Source organism: Barbus barbus, assembly GCF_936440315.1.
Source record: "Barbus barbus genome assembly, chromosome: 24".
Lineage (NCBI taxonomy): Eukaryota > Metazoa > Chordata > Actinopteri > Cypriniformes > Cyprinidae > Barbus > Barbus barbus.
The window spans coordinates 1,665,010-1,684,671 of NC_136752.1; the positions used below are offsets into that span (position 1 = coordinate 1,665,010).

Below are 19,662 nucleotides of genomic sequence, written 5' to 3' on the forward strand. Positions count from 1 at the left end.
GTCGCCACCACAGTGCGCAGCAAGGACGCTCAAGTCCTATGCGATGATGAATCTGCCGGTAAAGGGAGCCATAGAAATCATTCCTCCAGCTCAGAGCGAGTCAGGCTTCTACAGCCGCTACTTCCTCGTCCCCAAAAAAAGACGGTGGCCTGCGACCTATTCTAGATCTCAGACTCCTGAATCACGCTCTGGTAAAAAGGTCGTTCAGGATGATCACTTTGAAGCAGATCCTCTCGCAAATATGCCCAGGGGATTGGTTCATGTCGCTGGATTTGAAAGACACGTACTTTCACATCCAGGTAGCCGCCCATTACAGACGGTTTTTGAGATTCGCATTCGAGGGGGTGGCATACCAATACAAGGTCCTCCCGTTTGGGTTATCCTTGGCTCCCTGCACTTTTACGCGATGCATGGATGCGGCTCTCTCCCCTCTACGGCAGATGGGAATCCGCATCCTCAACTACCTCGACGACTGGCTCATTCTGGCCCAGTCAGAGGCAGTTTCAACGTCGCACAAGACCCTCCTCCTCAGCCACTTAGATTGCCTGGGGCTCAGGGTCAACTTTGCCAAGAGCAAACTGTTACCCAGCCAACGAGTGTCGTTCCTGGGAACAGTGATCGACTCGGTGCAGATGACAGCAACTGTCTCAGCGGAACGAGCCATGACTATTCAGCACCGTGCGGCCTCCTTCAAGGAAGGGACCGTCCACTTGTTCAAGGCTTTCCAGAGAATGCTGGGCCAGTGCTTCGTTTGGGTCTGCTTCACATGCGACCCATCCAGTTCTGGCTTAAACAAAGGGTTCCACCTGTGGCTCGGCGTCACGGTCGCCATCGCATAATGCTGATTCGGCCTGTGTATCAGCCCTGAACCGTTGGAGGGACCCCCTCTGGCTGAAGCGAGGTGTAATCTCGGCGCACAGAAGGAAGGTTGTCACGACAGACGCTTCTAACAAGGGTTGGGGAGCGCTGTGCGAGGGCAAGCCAACCTTTGGTCTTTGGTCCGAAGAGGAAGCGGGTCTGCACATCAACTGCCTAGAGATGCTAGCAGTGTGCCGTGCCTGTCAATTCTTCCTGCAAGTCTTAAGGGGACACCACATGCTAGTACGCTCAGACAGCAGGTCCGTGGTGTCATACATAAATCACCAGGGCGGCCTCGTCTCGAAGTGCCTCTGCAAGACCTTCTTGTTTGGGCTCAGACCAATCTGCGCTCACTGAAGGCGACGCATGTGCCGGGCAAAATGAACCAAGGAGTAGACATGTTGTCAAGGAACAACGTCTCCTCAGAGGAATGGACGCTCCACCCGCTCACGTTTCAGAAAATCTGGGACATCTTCGGCAGAGCTCGAGCACATCTCTTTGCTTCCAAAGACAACTCTCACTGCCCAATCTATTTCACGAAGAGCACGGATGCCCTGGCCCACAAGTGGCCCAGTCTTCCGCTCTACGCATTCCCTCTAATCGCTCTGCTACCTCAGGTACTCAGACGAGTCAGGGAACCACAGCACAGGCTTCTCCTAATAGCCCCCTTCTGGAGGAACCAGCTGTGGGTGTCAGAACTATTCCAGCTGCTGGAAGCAGCCCCGTGGCCCATTCCCTTGAGACGGGACCTCCTCTGTCAACCGAACGGCACGCTATGGCATCCACGGCCCGAGTTATGGGCCTTGCATGTGTGGCCGCTCAACGGGAGCCTTTTGTCCTCCCAGAGCGTGTCTTAAACACTATGGCGGAAGCTAGAGCCCCGTCTACCAGATGCCTCTATGCTCTGAAATGGTCCATTTTCTCGGCTTGATATCAAGAACGCGACTTAGATCCGGTCACCTCCGAGGTATCAGTGGTTCTTTCGTTTCTGCAGGAGATGCTGGATAAACAGCGTTCCCCATCCACCATCAAAGTTTACACTTCAGCCATAGCGGCTTTTCATGCCCCTATTGCTGGTTGTTCGGTGGGCAGAAATAGTGCGGTGGTCCAGTTTATACGATTGAACCCTCCTCGCCCTCGTACAGTTCCACCTTGGGACTTACCAACCGCGCTAAAGGTCGCCCTGTTACGAAGCAAAGAATCACCAGGTGGATTGTGGATGCTATCACCCTAGCATACTTCTCCTTGGGCTTGCAGTGCCCCATTGGAGTCAGAGCCCATTCCACCAGAGGCATCGCCTCTTCCTGGGCATGGTCCAGCGGGGTGTCCATTTCGGAAATTTGTGAGGCGGCCGGCTTTCCCTGATCAGAGCAGGGTAGGGTTGCAACAGCCATTCAGAAGACAACTCACTTAAATTCAAATGTAAATTCCACACTAGAGGCTTAGAAACTACTAGTTAGTTTGCACTTAATGTAGTTGCACCATCAGTTCTTAAGGCAGAGCACCTCTAGCAGGTCACACGCTCGCTGTAAAGTAATGCACGGTCACATTATACGCTGGGAATTGTTTTTCCTGCAAAGTTTAATACACAGTTCTTTTGTCTCACATAAGTAAATTTAACCAACTATAAAGTAACAGTAAATGTCCAATGAAATACAATAGTGACATTCAGAAACTGTCTTTGAAATGAAATAGGAGCATATAAAGCATATAAATATTGATACAAAAACATGACTGATTTTATTTGACATGCACAACATGGAGCGGTGCATACTGTAATATTCTCGCCCTTAAACAACAACAACATCATATGTCTAAAGGAGGTCTAAAGGACAAGAGCTAACTGATGCAATTCAATCAACCTTCTATTTTATTCTAACCAATACCCCCGGTTGGATGCTCCTGCAAATATATATATAAAGTTACATTTCATCTAGGTTTAATGGTGCAATGCAAAAATATTTAGTAGTAAATAATTTATAACTTTTACACTGCCTTAAGTTGTAAGCGACACACAGCTGGTGCAATAGCACAGTGTTCTGGATAAAAGCAATGGATGTGCAGATCCACTTCCAGAACGGAGCGAGTGTGACAACACCAACTCATGACAAACATACTAGTTAGTGTACAGACACTAATGACTTCATATGAATGCGGGTATGAAGTCACGATGAATCATTATGAAGATGCATTTAAAATTATTCATAGGGTTTGACCATGATGCCTTGCAAACATGGACAACAGGACAGTCACATGACATTTGGTTTGTGGTGTTTATACAAATACCCCCATATGTGTAATACAATATTACTGTAATCATAATCAAATATTAAATCAATGCATCTGAATTTTCATTCTTCACAAAAGAAGATATTTTGAAGAAAGCTGGCAATCAAACAGTTTTAAACTCTACTGGCTTTCACCGTTAGGAAAAAACACTGAGACATTTTGTGTGGAATGACATGAAGGTGAGTAAAGGATGACAGAATGATCATTTTTGAATGAACTATCCATTTGAACTGTATTACATGTATTTGTATATTTGTACGTATATCTGCATCATCAGCCACAATATTGCATAAATAATTAGCTATAAATGGTAACATACACCTGTGATTTTTTTCCTCGAGCATTGTTGTGAGATTGGGGCAGGGCTATCAGTCTGACTGACCAATGGCAGCCTGGCACATGATCTGAAGCATGAACACCGTGTACTGATGAGCAGATGCAGAGTGGTGTACCTGCCATGAGCGTGAGTGTGGTCAGATGCTCTCCGTCCGCGATCTGAACGAAAGCCACTTCTTGTTTAAAGTGTCCGATTCCACAGAAGGGCAGGGTCAGCCTCCGGCCCCCCAGCAGTGCGTTCAGAGGAGACTCCAGTTCTGATAATGTAGAAGCAGCGCTGCACACACAAACATCCTGACAGTCAGGTCCTGCATGCTTCTGCTGTCACTCTTCCTCTTCCATTTAATCATAGATAATGAGAGTCTTAATTACTGCTGTGGTGGGTGAGATGAATGCACATGCAGCTCTGACAGATCAGTGTGCCTTCTTGGCCTTCAAAGACAATAAAACTGCTTAGATTTGGATGATTTACGGAGGAGCTGATGTGTTTTAACTGGAGTCCAAGTGTGTTTTCTTCAAGATCTGCATTTAGTGTAATTCGAGAACAAAGACTGACCACACAAAACAGTAAAAATATTGCTATCATAATCATACTATTATTATAAACTATTTATTTTACTGAACTGAGCTGAATCAACATTGAAGTGACTCGAGCTGAAATTAACTTTCCTAGTAAGGGTCAATATTTGCCCTCTGAAATTAATTTCAGGCATTTTTTAACCTTGTAAGGCAATTTGTATAATTACACTATTAAATGTTTCTGTGTTGTTTTTTTATGCCAGAAACTTCAACCAATCACAATGCTAAGCCACTGTTTCTGTGAAGACATGCATTCTCACAAGAACTGTATAATGGAAATAGCCTATCAATTGAAAACAGCAACTAATTAGAGCGTGAAGCTGCAATATCATGACAAAATCATTATTGCTGATTATTGCTCTTGCTATAGTAATAATGATTATTAATGTCGATTAAAAGTACGTTTTGTGGGGAAAAGCACATGAGATTCTGGCTACAGACAAAACAAGCTAAGAACCACTTCTGAATTTGTATATTGCTTTTTATGGATCAGAAAATCAAAACTTCATTCACATTGCTAAATTAACGTGTGCGATCAATTATAATGCGCAACACTAAATGAACATTCTATATGATTCATAGATTAAGTGATCAATACATTTTTATTAGTTAAATGTGTCATAATGTTTTAATTCCCTAATAACATATTATATTAACTAATGAAGTAAATTCATATCTTAATTACCACACTGGGTCGAAGGCATGCCTTTCAACTTCCAGTTATCTGCTTTAATTAATCATTAGCTAATGATTTGCTAAGGTATCATTATGTTAAGGCTTTACTTGTTGAGGCACAGAGCTATTAACTAATTGTTATGTAATATGTCATTGTGGTTATAGATTTTGAATTAATTAGTCATGTGCTTCAACAAACAAAGACAGGATGAAAAGAAAGGATGTCTTAACTGTTGTTTTAACAATGACATCATAAACTGAGTATGTCACTCACAAACAGAAACACACCATGAGCCAGATATTCAATAAATGGAGAACAAATGCCCCAGCATGAGATTTTGCTTTATATTTCTGTATATGATATAGTTAAGCAACATCTCACAACAAGCTTGCTATTTTTTATAAATATCTGCAAAACTGCATACGTGATACTGATTTTATACAACCATTCAACAAACATTATTATTAAAAAGTTAATATTGCAAATGACATTTTAGACACAATACGGTCTGTTTTTGCTCTATTTCACCAATGAAAACGGTTCCACACAAAGCCACGGCAGAAGCGTTGCGTGTCGCACAGCGGTGATTCACTACTGAATGAATCAGTGTTTTTAAACGAATCAATGATTCAATGATCCATTCACTGCATTCTATTCTGAGCGGCTCATCATCTCCATGTTTCAATATTCAAAAGACTATTTTTTAAAACATTAGACTTCAGATGCAGCTTGGTTGCCCCTCTCTGCAGTGCAAAGCTTGTTTATACTGATTTCCTCCCATTGGTAACAGCTTATAGTATCTTATTATAACTCAATTCATTGATTATATGTAAGAACTTGACAAAATATTATGCATGCCTCTAATAAGACTAGAGAAAACTGTCCTAATGAAGAAAAACCCCAGGAAATCAATTCAAGGGAATAAATACTGCTTGGTATTTCTGTCACCGCCGTGAACTGACCACCGTTCACAGAATATGAAAAGAATGAGTCAGCTGTCCAAGACAGGCCTACACCAGCCACGGTGCAAGCATAAAAACAACCAGCTAAATATCAGCTAATTATCTACATCGATAAACTCCCAGAAAACACTGAGATATTATTAATTGTCAGTATGGCACAACCCTATGAGAAACACTACAGTAAGCTTGACTCTGTCTCCGGCTCGTACCTCAGGGATTGTGATTGGCACAGAGACCGTCTCCTTCTTCTTCTTATCTCCATCTTCCTCACCCTCCACTCGATGCTGTCTCTTCTCTTACGCTTCTTCTTTGTGCTCGATTCTGCGCTGGAGACTGAAACACACAAACAAGCATTCAGCCATCAGAGTAATATAGCAGCGTCCAACATCTGAGAGCTCTCATTCACACCGCACATGAACAGAAACTGTATAAAATGAAACACAATTGTGCATTATTTCTAGGTGAGTAATCTGATGGACTCTTGTCACACGTCCAGCAAGTCGTCAGAGTTAGTAAACTACATGACTCTTGCATTTCAATTTGCTGCAATAGCAAAAGACTAAATGTTACATTTAAAAAAAATGGAAAAAACATAATAAAAAACACTGCTTGATTTAATAACTGTGGAAACGTGTCACAGTCTGTAGGCTCCATTGTCAGTGAATTAGTGAAACTGATCATGTGACTCTTTGTAGAGACTGTCAAACTGAGCTCAAAATCTCAAGTCATATCACCGGGTTCAGTTCTATTCAGCTGTTCATCTGAACTCCAATGCTGACATTTTCATTTGTAGTGAAAACATTAGCATCAGAAACAGGAGCATGTTCACTAGTCAGACTGTAAATCTAAGAATGTGAGCGCCATTGAGAAGAAAGCATTGACAAGCGTGAAGAAGCATTTCTGAACTCGGCCGCACAGAGGAAACGCCAAAGCACCCAACAAATGTTTTATTCATAGCATGTAGCCAGCTGGGGCATTTGAATGCAAGAGCAGCTGCGGTACTAGGACGATCCACGCATCGCTTGCCAAGCAAACGCCGTCGCTCAGCTCAGCAGCGCTTCATACAATGATTCCTCCGCCCGGAAGATGAGACGAGCCGACAGGAGCCGCTTCACACCGCCGCTTTAAAAGGTAAGTGAGCTCTGCTGTTGTTCTAGGAGCAAGTGTGCACTCACAGCCCGGCTCCTTCCAGCCCTCGGTGTTCGCGAAGGGGAGCTCGGTCATCAGGCTGCAGGCGCTTTCTGCCTCCTTCTGCTTCTGCTTCTTCTTCTTCTTGCCTGACACTTTCTTTGGCTCTTTCTTTGCTTTTTTGACGTTCTTGCCTGCTACAAAGAAAAGAAAGAGAGCAAATAAGGACAGAATTGTAACACTGCCGGTGCATTGTGATAAATGACCCTCAGACTCATAGATGTTTGCATGCTGCAGGTTTTACATTGGACATCAAACCCAAACCAAATACATCAAATACTGTAGTACTGAGGCCTGATGATACAGAACATTATTGCATGCTTGATTTCCAAACACCTGTTGAGTTGCGATGGATTCGTTTTGCATGCACAGCACAAAACACACTTTTCCAGAACACAACTGCTCACATATTTAGTCTGGCTGGTATTTTCTTTGGCTTTTCTTATAGTTGTACTTATTATCTTTGAAGAAACGCAAGCATGTTCATGTTTGGCTGTGTGCCAAAATACGGTTGAGTTTGACTGGACACATTGCTTTTGACCTCAAACACAAAAGATGTAATGTTCTTCCCCCTAATAGAAAGTCAAATACTTGGAGGAAAAGTCTGCACACTTTACCAAAAATCACATGCGAGGTAAAAGCTTACTGAAAAAAACAAGACATTTTTGTTCCACAGTTCTTTTTTTTCTCTTCAGTAAACTTTTATCTCGCATGTGATTTTTGGTGAAGTGTGCAGGCTTTTCCTCCAAGTATTTGACTTTTTGGGAGACTTTTTTGGGTCTGCGCACCTCGGTTGGATTGTTTGGAAGCGCAGTGAGTTTCTGGCTGTTTATTGTTTTTACTTCCCCCCCAATTAAAAAGCTGATAAATCTATTGTTTTTGCTACCATATCCATGATAATATGGTTGCATTTATTGCATTTAGCATTGAGTTCCCTCCAGTCTGAGACCCAATAAGGACCTACAATCAATGTGTTTGTGTTAAGTGGACCTGACTTTATCCCTCCACTAAAAATCACCAAAACACAGCTGACTTATACACATTTAGACCTCTAAAATAAAAAGAAACTGGAGAAAACTGATTTATAGTGTCAACATACTATTTGTCACCACTGCATATAAAGTTAGTCTTATAAAATGAGGATTTAAATCCAATGATTTGGCATCTGTTCATTTAGTCAAATCTTGAGGTAAAGCACAGGACACGTGTGCAGTAGTGTGCATGTCTCACCCTCGGTAGTGTTCTTCTGTTGTGTGGACACAGAGTTGTTGTTGATCTGCTCCATGATGTTTGAGTGCTCTTCTGCACGCTGTCTCTGTGTCTCATATGACTGAGATCTGACACGCAGCTGGTCACTTCTGAGGGCAGGTCCGCTTTAAACGCGTTAGTGCTCCTCTGGCGAACAGGACGTGGCGGCTGATCATGTCCAAACAAACTACACCGATGTCTGATCGGATCTGTGACAGCAAGTTATATAGTGAATGTCGCAGGCGATTTAGCCGCTGTGTGTGAGTGTAAATAATGTAATATTATAATAATCACGTATTTCTGCGTTTACTGCGCTACAGGATCAGCTTTCATGTTAAAAACAGAGCTTACAGTGTCAACACGGCACACATGGTACGGACAGTCAGAGAGGACATGCGGTGCTCCATGAGAAAGCGCTTCGAAAAACAACGGTAATGCGATATGATAACATAAATCTTTTACACATAAATGAATATTATGACACAATTCATTCACTCTCATGTAATTTCAAACTTGATTTTTTTTAAGTGGAACACAAAGTAAGCTACACTGTATGGACAAAAGTATTGGGACACCTGACACCAACATAATGACATCGCATTATAAATACACAGATTAATAAGGAGTTGGTCCCGAGGACCAATAAGGAGCTTCCTCTCTTCTGGGAAGGCGAGTGTTTCTGTGGGATTTTTTTCTTATTCATCCAGTAGAGTGTTTGTGAGGTCCGGCACTGATGTTGGAGGAGAAGACCAGGCTCATAATCTCTGTTCAGGTTCATCCCAGATGTGTTCACTTGGGTTCTTTCAAGTTAGTCAAGTTCTTCTTTCACATTAACCCTAACCCAAACTCATCCAACCATGTCTTCATGGACCTCGCTTTGTGCACCCAGGTGAACTTCCATAATAATGTGCTCTATTTTTGCGCACTAACTTTGTACTTAATATACTAAAAATGATACTTTAGTACTTAAAATAAATTTAAGGTCATTTAAATGTACTCAACTGTGCTATTTTGGGACACCATGAATAAGAACTAAAATGCACTTTTAACATACTATCTTTCATACACGAGTACACTCAAGTGTACTACAAGCGGTGACCAAGTACATTTTTTAAATACAGAGATTGCATTTTAGTTCATATTCATGGTGTCCCAAATAGCACAGTTGAGTACAATTAGATGATCTTATGTTTATCCTAAGAAGTACTAAAGAATCTTTTTTCTTTTTAATTAGTGCACGGAAATAAAGCACTTTAAGTACATCATGGAAGTATACTTTTTTCTTTCACCTGGGCACTGGGGCACAGTCAAGCTGGAATAGAAAAGGGCCTTCATTAAACTGTTCAAAGTTGGACGCATTGTCCAAAATGACCTGTTATGCTGAAGTAAGGAGCCGAGCTCAACCCCTGAAAAACAGTCCAATACCATTATCTTTCCAGTAACGTTCTCCAAACCCAGACTCATCCATCAGACGGTGACTGGTCGCTCCACAGAACAGGTTTCTACTGCTCCAGAGTCCAGTGTTTGTGTGCTTTACTCCACTCCATCTGATGCTCAGCATTGTTTTTGGTGATGTGATCATGAAAACCCATTTCATGAAGCTCCCGCCGCACAGTTTGTGTGCTGATATTAGTGGAAGTATGGAGATCTTCAGCTCTGGAATGAGCAGATCGTTGGTGACTTTTACGCATCATTCTGTGACTTTACATGATCTTGCTGCTGTTCCTAAACGCTTCCACTTTCCATTTATACCTCTCACAGTTGACTGTGGAACATCTAGCAGGGATAACATTTCACAAACTGACTTATTGGTGACTTAAAGGTGGCTAGCCTATCACAGTACCATTCTTGAATTCACTGAGCTGTTCTGAATGTCCCATTGTTTTTCACAGATGTGTGCAAATGCAGGCTGCATGACTAGCTGCTTGATTGTATACACCTGTGGCAATGGGTCTGAATGAAACGCATGAGTTTAATAATGCAAGGAGGTGTGTCCTAATACTTTTGTCCATATAATGTTGATCAAAATGTTCAAGTGCTGCTATTTTTCATATAATGTAAGGGAACTGGTGCTATCAAGATCTAGCTATGACTTGTGCACTATATTTTAGGCCTTCTGAAGTCATATGATGCTCTGTGTAAGAAACAGAGCAAACTTTAGGCCATCATACACTGAAACTCTTCCTTTTAAACTCATATCTAATGTGGACTTCTGCATATTCAAACTAGGATCCTAAAAATAATTATTTTCTTTAAGTAAAATGCCATTTTCTTTTGATTTTGTGGTGACGAATGACCTGACAAGGATAAAAAATGTTTCAAAATTCATGATTCAGGGCTTGGCTCATGATTATTAATGACATAATTTGAGGTTTACCCAGCAGGACTGACTGAAAAGCAGGTAGATGCTGGTAAGTGTTGGTCATAATTATGGGTCATACTATTGTGAAGGTTTGGATTAATATGAATATCAGCATCAGTAATATGAATATCATGTTCAGGCAGATTAAGAGGCAACATCAGCGAGACCAAATGAATATTCATGAGCTAAGCCTTTGCCGTAGTAGAAGCTGTATCTTTGTGTCTTGAATTGATTTTTTTGTTCTTTGTATCCAGCACTTCCTTCAGTCCACACTGAGGCCTTTATCTCCAAACACAATTCAGTCAAAACCGTCAGCCTATAGTCAAAACATGACGCAGACAAAGGAAAAGATTTGCCTCACAATCCAGTGATTATCATGCTATTGAATATACTTCTTCTTCTTCAACTCACCAACAATATATGTTCAAAGAGACAAACAGACCCATACAGAAGTTTAATATGACATATACTGCTCTATATCAAGAGTGATATTTCCATATATTTGACCTATAAGGAGATACAGTGGGTACGGAAAGTATTCAGACCCCCTTCAATTTTTCACTCTTTGTTATATTGCAGCCATTTGCTAAAATCATTTAAGTTCATTTTTTTTCCTCATTAATGTACACACAGCACCCCATATTGACAGAAAAACACAGAATTGTTGACATTTTTGCAGATTTATTAAAAAAGAAAAACTGAAATATTTTTGACATTTTTTTGGAAAAGTGTGTGAAAAATTGTGTTTTATGTTCAGTCACAATATATATAAAAAAAATCTGTATCTGTATGCCTTTTGTAGTTAATTATATATAATCAACATGTATAAATATATAATCAACATGATTTAGGATGGATATACATGTACATGCCATATATGTCCAAAAATGTTTTACACATAAACATACATATTTGGATGGGCTGGATATATATGTTCAATTCAATTCAACTTAATTTGTATATAGCTTTTCACGATGCAAATTGTTGCAAAGCAGCTTTACAGAATATGAAAGTTTCTACATTATATTTATTAATAACTTATCAGTGGTCTCAAGTTGATGTCCATATGGCAGAAATGTACAGTAAAAATCAGGCAGTTAGTTAATGTCATGTAATCAAATTATACGATTATATAAATATATGTTAATATATGAAATTGTTCCAATGTAGAAAAAGGTTTCATATATGTTTTAACTTCATGACAATATAATTCATAATGCATGTGCATTACATTTGTGTTTGGGGAACAACAAAACAGAACAAGCAGAACAAGACAAAGCCAAAGTTGAAATCATGCTGTGAAAGCCTCGGTGAGCGATCCTTTTTACTTTCACGAATGCTTTGGGAAGAAACGCACACTGTATGAGTTTGCACACATATTCTGATAACGCAGCTATTGTTTGCAGTGCTGTAGAGTGGCTGTGTTCTGCTTCTCTCTCACACCCTCGTTTGTGTTGTGTAACACTAGACCCCTGCTTGGGTTTCAGGCCGTGGTGGGCGAGCACGACGATCCGGGCCAGGTTCACACAGCAAACAGGTGTAAAGCAAGGACCGGTTCTCCGACCCGTTCGTCCGGGTGACACCGACGTTTGCTCCCTGATGTTTACCTGAGAACCTTCAGCCTGGAGTTTGAGGTGAGCACCGGGGGCCTGTTTAATGGGGTCAGGGCTTCAGTTACACACTATTCTCTCTTATCAATGTACTGCTGGCTGTATAACAAAGCAAGAAAACCTTTTTCACTTCCAACAACCAGCGTAATTACAAAGCTCTGGTTTCACGGATGCCGTTTTGTCAGAGTTGTGCTGAACAAATATTTAAAGAATGACTCAATCGTCATGTGACATGCTAACCGCAATACTGTATGGCCTTTATTTTCATGCCTTCACAGCGCATCATGTTTTTAGTTCTGTGGAAATAACCAGGGTGCTTTCTGAAACATAATCTCTATTTTCACACCCTCATTACAATTCTGTGTACTTTAATTTTGTTCCTTGGAAAACAAAAGGAGAGTTTTTGAATAATCAGCTAATGCGCAGGACTGTTAGAATGCAAACAGTCATTTTTTATTGTAAACAAAAGTCATGCAGTAACTCTGTGTGTTAAAGAGGATGATTTAAAGTTCCTCCGTAATCATATTTCCTTTGTTTTGTCCTCTTTTGGAGCTTGTCATTGTATTGGAAGAGCAGCCTGAACATTCTGCAAAATTTCTCCTTTTGTGTTTAATTGAAAAAAAAAGGCCGTTATTATGAATCATTGTCTGTCTATACATTTTTATTTCATTTTTAGTACATCAAGTTAAACTAAATGAAAATGAAAATGTTGCTTTGGCTGAAAAGTTTTTTATATTTTATTTAATTTCAATTAACAAAAAATGTTTTGTAATGGTTTTCATTTTAGTTAACTATTATAACGGAGTATATATTTAAATGTTACCACATACTGTTTGTTCTAATATTAATAAATATAATACATAAAATAAATATTAGTGCTGTAAAACGATTAATCGCAATTAATCGCATCCAAAAAAGTTTTTGTTTACATAATATATGTATGTGTGCTGTGTATATTTATTATGTATTTATAAATTCACACACTTTTTGTATGCGATTAATCCTTTGACAGCACTAATAAATAATATTAAATAATCACTTACGATGAAGGAATTTGAAGTAAAAATAGTGCTATAAAAGCTTCTGTATGTGAATATACTGTATATTGATACAAACACACACACATCAGCATTATTTTAGAATCATTGAAATACTATTATAGTTTTTAATATTCAATTCATTTTTTACTTTTCTATTCACAGTATATATATATATATATATATATATATATATATATATATATATATAAACACGTGTGTGTGTGTAATATATATATAATATATATGTGTATAAATATGTAAAACAAAATTACACACACGTGTATATATACACACACACATACACATACATACAGTGGTGTGAAAAAGTGTTGGCCCCCTTCCTGATTTTTTATTTTATTGCATGTTTGTCACACTTTAATGTTTCAGATCATCAAACAAATTTAAATATTAATCAAAGATAACACAAGTAAACACAACATGCAGTTTTTAAATGAAGGGTTTTTTATGAAGGGAAAACAAAATCCAAACCCACATGGCCCTGTGTGAAAAAGTGTTTGCCCCCGCCCCCGCCCCTGTTAAAACATACCTGTGGTTTATTACACCTGAGTTCAGTTTCTCTAGCCACACCCAGGCCTGATTACTGCCACACCTGTTTGCAATCAAGAAATCACTTAAATAGGACCTGCCTGACAAAGTGAAGTAGACCAAAAGATCCTCAAAAGCTACACATCATGTTGAGATACAAAGAAATTCAGGAACAAATGAGAAAGAAAGTAATTGAGCTCTATCAGTCTGGAAAAGGTTATAAAGCCATTTCTAAAGATTTTGGGACTCCAGCGAACCACAGTGAGAGCCATTATCCACAAATGGAGAAAACATGGAACAGTGGTGAACCTTCCCAGGAGTGGCCGGCCGACCAAAATTACCCCAAGAGCACAGCGACGACTCATCCAAGACCCCACAACAACATCTAAAGAACTGCAGCCACATTGGAGGGTTTTCGAGCATGAACCGCCTTTTTAAGGTCATGCCACAGCATCTCAATAGGATTCAGGTCAGGACTTTGACTAGGCCACACACCTTCCAAAAAGTTCAACTTTTGTCTCGTCAGTCCACAGAGTATTTTCCCAAAAGTCTTGGATTCTTTTTGCTCCGCAGCGGTTTTCTTCTTGGAACTCTGCCATGCAGGCCATTTTTGCCCAGCCTCTTTCTTATAGTGGAGTCATGAACAACACTGACCTTAACTGAGGCAAGTGAGGCCTGCAGTTCTTTAGATGTTGTTGTGGGGTCTTGGATGAGTCGCCGCTGCGCTCTTGGGGTAATTTTGGTCAGCCGGCCACTTCTGGGAAGGTTCACCACTGTTCCATGTTTTCTCCATTTGTGGATGATGGCTCTCACTGTGGTTCGCTGGAGTCCCAAAGCTTTAGAAATGGCTTTATAACCTTTTCCAGACTGATAGATCTCAATTACTTTCCTTCTCATTTTTTCTGAATTTCTTTGGATCTCAACATGATGTGTAGCTTTTGAGGATCTTTTGGTCTACTTCACCTCTTCTTCTGTAAATTTTATTGGCAGCTTGCAATCATTGTGCATTACCGCCATCTACTGGGCTGAGGTGTGACCACATTGGGACGTCATCATTCTTAAAAAAAAATAAAACTAATCATTAACATCCTACAGGATCAAGGCCCAAGCTTCAGCTGTCGCTGCGTGTTCAGCTCCTCCAGCTTCCACCTTGAGCTCCTCAACCCCCAGGAAGAAAAAAAAAAAAAATTACTAAATTCTACTTGCTAGTTGGGTTTCTTTAATAAATGTTATAACCGCCCTAACTGTAGACTGTGTGCTGGTTATACTCAATACATTTCCCATTGTTAAATCTTTCTTTACCGCTCTCTTCATTTATTTATTTATTTTTTTTTTTCCCTTTCTCTGGTGTATTGTGTACAATCTAAAAGTATGTGTTTTACATTTTCTATTACTCCACAATTTGTGCATAATCCAGTCTGATGTTTCCCTATAATATGTAATCCACTATTTAAACGTGTATGTCGCATCCTCAGTCTGCTAAACCATGTTTCCTCCTGCCTTTCCAATCCACTGATTTTACTAGCTGTCACCTCTTTGTGTATTTTATACAAATGTCTGCCTTTTACCTCCTTATCCCATCTCTCCTGCCACATTCTGTTAATTTTGTCCTTAATAATACTTTTAATTTCTGACCTGCTTAATTTGATCTCCAGTTCAACCAGTTCTGATGTAACAGCTTCCTTCACCAGCATGTCTGCCTTCCCGTTCCCCTCCACTCCCTTGTGTGCAGGAACCCATAGAAACACTACGCTTATGCTCTGTTGATTATTTTTAAAAATGAGTTGATTAATTTCATCTAATAGATACTGTCTACATATAGACTTTCCACTCTGAATGCATGCTAGTGAGGACATTGAGTCTGAACAGATGATCAGCTTATTGGGTTTTACTTCTTCCACCCATTGTAAAGCCAGAATTATTGCTAACATTTCTGCTGTAAAAATGGCCAAATGGTCTGTCCTTTTTTTAATATTAACATTATACTTTAAAATGTGGACTGCAACCCCTGTTTTCCCAGTCTGATCTTTTGATGCGTCTGTGAAAATCTGAACTGTGTCATCATAATTTATGTCAATATATTGCTGAACTTTTTGATATATCCCTGATTTAATTATATTCTTAACTTCCAAATCTACCCTGGGAGAATAAAACATCCATGGTGGGATTGTTGGTGTACTAACAGTTTTGCAACACGCAATGCTGTCAGTTTCCATATCCTTTGCCTGCCTATTCCCATGCCACCCAAAACTGCATGATGGGCGCCCATACTCCCAGCAATCTAATAACACCTGCTTTGTGGGGTGTGTTTCTTCATGACCTTGCAGATTTGTCCAGTAAGACATGGATAGTTTTAATCGCCTTAGGTCTAAAGGCATTTCTCCTACTTCTATTTGTGTCTACTTCACTTTGTCAGGCAGGTCCTATTTAAGTGATTTCTTGATTGCAAACAGGTGTGGCAGTAATCAGGCCTGGGTGTGGCTAGAGAAACTGAACTCAGGTGTGATAAACCACAGTTATGTTTTAACAGGGGCGGGGGCGGGGGCAAACACTTTTTCACACAGGGCCATGTGGGTTTGGATTTTGTTTTCCCTTCATAAAAAAACCCTTCATTTAAAAACTGCATGTTGTGTTTACTTGTTATCTTTGATTAATATTTAAATTTGTTTGATAATCTGAAACATTAAAGTGTGACAAACATGCAATAAAATAAAAAATCAGGAAGGGGGCCAACACTTTTTCACACCACTGTATGTATGTGTATGTGTCCCTGCAGCATAAAAGCAGTCATAAGTAGCACAGATATATTTGTAGCAATAGCCAAAAATACATTGTATGGGTCAAAATTATACATTTTTCTTTTATGCCAAAAATCATTAGAATATTAAGTAAAAATCATGTTCCATGAAGATATTTAGTAAATGTCTTACCGTAAATATATCAAAACTTAATTTTTGATTAGTAATATGCATTGCTAAGAACTTCATTTGAACAACTTTAAAGGAGATTTTCTCAATATTTAGATTTTTTTGCTCCCTCAGATTCCAGATTTTCAAATAGTTGTATCTCATCCAAATATTGTCCTATCATAACAAACCATACATCAATGGAAAGATTATATATTTAGCTTCTTTAAGATGATGTACAAATCTCATTTTCGAAAATTGACACTTAAGACACTTAAGGTCCAGGGGCACATATAATACACACACACACGTTCAATATACTGTATGCCCTAATATTTATAGAATAATTGTTGTAATATTATTATTAATTGCTCTCCACGTGTCAGTGGCGTAATGGCTGAAGGTGCATGTGTTTATGTGTGTGCCTGCGTGTGTGTCCAAGGCCAAACTTAGCATCAAGAGGCTTTGAAAGCATCAGAGTCACTGTATCCTCTCTCCATCACAAATCCCTTTTACAGTTAACACTGTCCACTGGCATTGGTCAGCTGTCACATCAACAACACGCTATTTACACCCTGCAGGTATTAGCCGAGTTTGCTCCAAAGCGTTATTAGTTGTGCGGTGAGCGTCAGAGTGACTCCTCGCTCAGCCGTCAGGCTCAGGAGCATTATTTTGTTGGATATCTGTGGGCCAGGTGCAGGACTGTGATAAAGCTGTAGCTGTAATCCGTTCTGAAATCTGTACAGTCATGCTCTGGGGTTTCAGCAGGAGCGTCAGCACTCTCGGGCGGAAGGAGAAGTTTTAAATGCGGAAGAAGAGCTTCCAGGCTGAATCAGGCAGAGCTATATCAGGATAATCGATTTCTTCCAGGTCATCAGAGTCATCTCAGCTGGACAGACTGCTGGAGATCACTGGTACACAGGTACACACGCTCTGCTCATGTGCTCCTGCTGCTGCTCTCGCTTATAAATATACACAAAATATGAGTAAGCCTGCCCTAAAACTCTCTTTGCTCTTTCTTTCCATAAACCACACTAAATGCGGATGGATTATGACCGTATTCTCTTCTGGACATCTGTTCATCTTCCGGTGAGTGGAAAGTTTTGTTCTGACACGCACTACAAGTCTAGAGTTTATGTTTCTCATCATCATAAAACCTTCTGATCTGTGGGTTTCTTCCTAAATGCTTGAAAATTAGTTCTGTAGACAAATGCAGTTGCGATTTTCTTTACAAAACTAACATTTTAGTGGTGAAGGAGAAGCATCATGAAGTGCTCATGAAGCTGGTAGATGAACGCCGATGCTCAAAGTTTTCATTTGAGTCACGTGTTTGGATCACAGCATCGTTCCCAGACGTGCATCCGTGTGTCCAAACTCTGGACCGGTGCTGTATGCCGTCACTGTAATATCAGAATGTAAAGTTGCATTGGCTTTCTGATTGTGGAATATAAAATGTGTGTTTGAACAGCTTAAAGTCCGTGTGAACTGGAAGTAGCAGTTGCCTTTACCTCAGCATTGTGACGTGCTTCCATATGAAATGGAATATTGAATAGAGGGCAGAGCTTGATTTTTTATTAACTTGCATGGATTAATTGTTCACCACAAGACTAGTGATGTGCGCCAACAGAGTAAATCTGGTTCATTTTGATTTTATGCTGACTTTCAATCAGATATACAGCACACAGTGATGTTGGATAATGTTTTTTTTTCATTAGTTGTTTTGTTTTGGATAGTTTTGGAGGTTAACACACAGTACTGGTACATTATGTTTGTGGTCAGTGGTCATGTTCAGGTAGTGTTTCTCATCTTTAACTCCTGGCATGATAGTCTCACAGATCCTGACCTTGACCTTTACTTCAGGTTACAGTGAAGCACTTTAGCTAAGAAAATCCTTCGTTTATAAAATATGATGGTTAATTTGATGATGCTTTCAGCTGTCCATACACAGATTTCTTCAAATCTTCCACTAAAACCACTGCAGAAATTGCAAAAATAGCCTGCAGATTCCATCTGGACACACTAACGGCCTTACGAAAATGCCAAAATACCATAGTTATTAGCAGATGCTAAAACTCACAGGGCCAGGGAGAACATTTTTATGAGTGGGCCCCGTTTGCCAGCACCTGGAGAGCAAGTTAGACCAGGCAGAAGTTCTCCTAATGATAACCCTTTACGGACCTTTTTCACATTTCTGGGATTGTCAGAAGTGGAAGTAGTCATAGTTGGTAAACTACTATAGTGATGAATGCAAACTACAACAATATAATATATACATTTTGTGTGTTCTCATTTGCACCAATAGCAAAAGAAAATTCCATGATAGCATTTCAATGACTTTCCCAAAGAAGAAAATGATTATGAATATGGAAAGATTAATTACATTAATCAGAAGAGAGAAAGATTTCAAATTTACCATCGCTGCCTCCGCTGTGTTAACTAGTTTTCTGTAATTTAATGCCAAGGTAAGAAAACACAAAGTATAGGGTTATGAATGGACATTATTTTTTTTAATGAAAATCTAAAATAAAAAGTAATTTACAGTGTTAATAACTGTAGAAACGCATCATCACCCTCTGTGAAAATGAAAGGGTCCAATACTATAAATATGCATGCTATTTACACCATAGGCATTAAAGAAATTAAACAGAAGGGTTTTTATTCAGTTTGGACGAGATTCCATGTTTAATCTGTGTTTATTTTACAGTTACAACAACTACATGGTAAATTCAAAACTGTATAACAACTGTACAAATACAAAAAAAAAAGTTACCTCAGTGCTCAAATGAATAACTTGAGCTGTGAAATTTGTTAGGCAGTTTTCTTTACCTAGTTTTCTTCTCGTGTGGCTTTAATCATATCCGCTAGTGTGCGCTGTTTCTCTTAAACGGTCTTCGCCGTGTTTGCTTTTGACCGCAGTTCTGTAGTCAACATCCTTATTATAAACTACTGTCAGAGCCCTCCAATAGAAAGCCAGAATTTCGAACAGGCAGCGCGTCCCACCAATGACATCTCGAGTTCGATATCCGCCAGCCAATCAGCGACGCAGAGGCGGGCTTCGGCGG

At 39.8% G+C, this 19,662-nt stretch overlaps 1 protein-coding gene across 5 annotated transcripts in view; it reads right to left on the reverse strand.

Annotated features, from left to right (window-relative positions):
* Nucleotides 1-8,512, reverse strand: part of LOC306844071 (A-kinase anchor protein 7-like) — a 45,907-nt gene extending 37,395 nt beyond the window's left edge. For 3 of the 5 annotated variants that reach the window (XM_079375942.1, XM_079375946.1, XM_079375945.1), the window contains exons 1-4: nucleotides 8,119-8,503; nucleotides 6,876-7,025; nucleotides 5,910-6,033; nucleotides 3,600-3,760 (exon numbers count right to left, since the gene is read on the reverse strand). In XM_079375942.1, coding sequence (XP_079232068.1) covers nucleotides 3,600-3,760; nucleotides 5,910-6,033; nucleotides 6,876-7,025; nucleotides 8,119-8,173 — 490 coding nt within the window. In that variant the 5' untranslated portion in view covers nucleotides 8,174-8,503. Of the gene's footprint in view, nucleotides 1-3,599; nucleotides 3,761-5,909; nucleotides 6,034-6,875; nucleotides 7,026-8,118 lie in introns of all 5 variants that reach the window. The other 2 variants (XM_079375943.1, XM_079375944.1) reach the window with 2 other exon arrangements.
* Nucleotides 8,513-19,662: the final 11,150 nt, after the last annotated feature.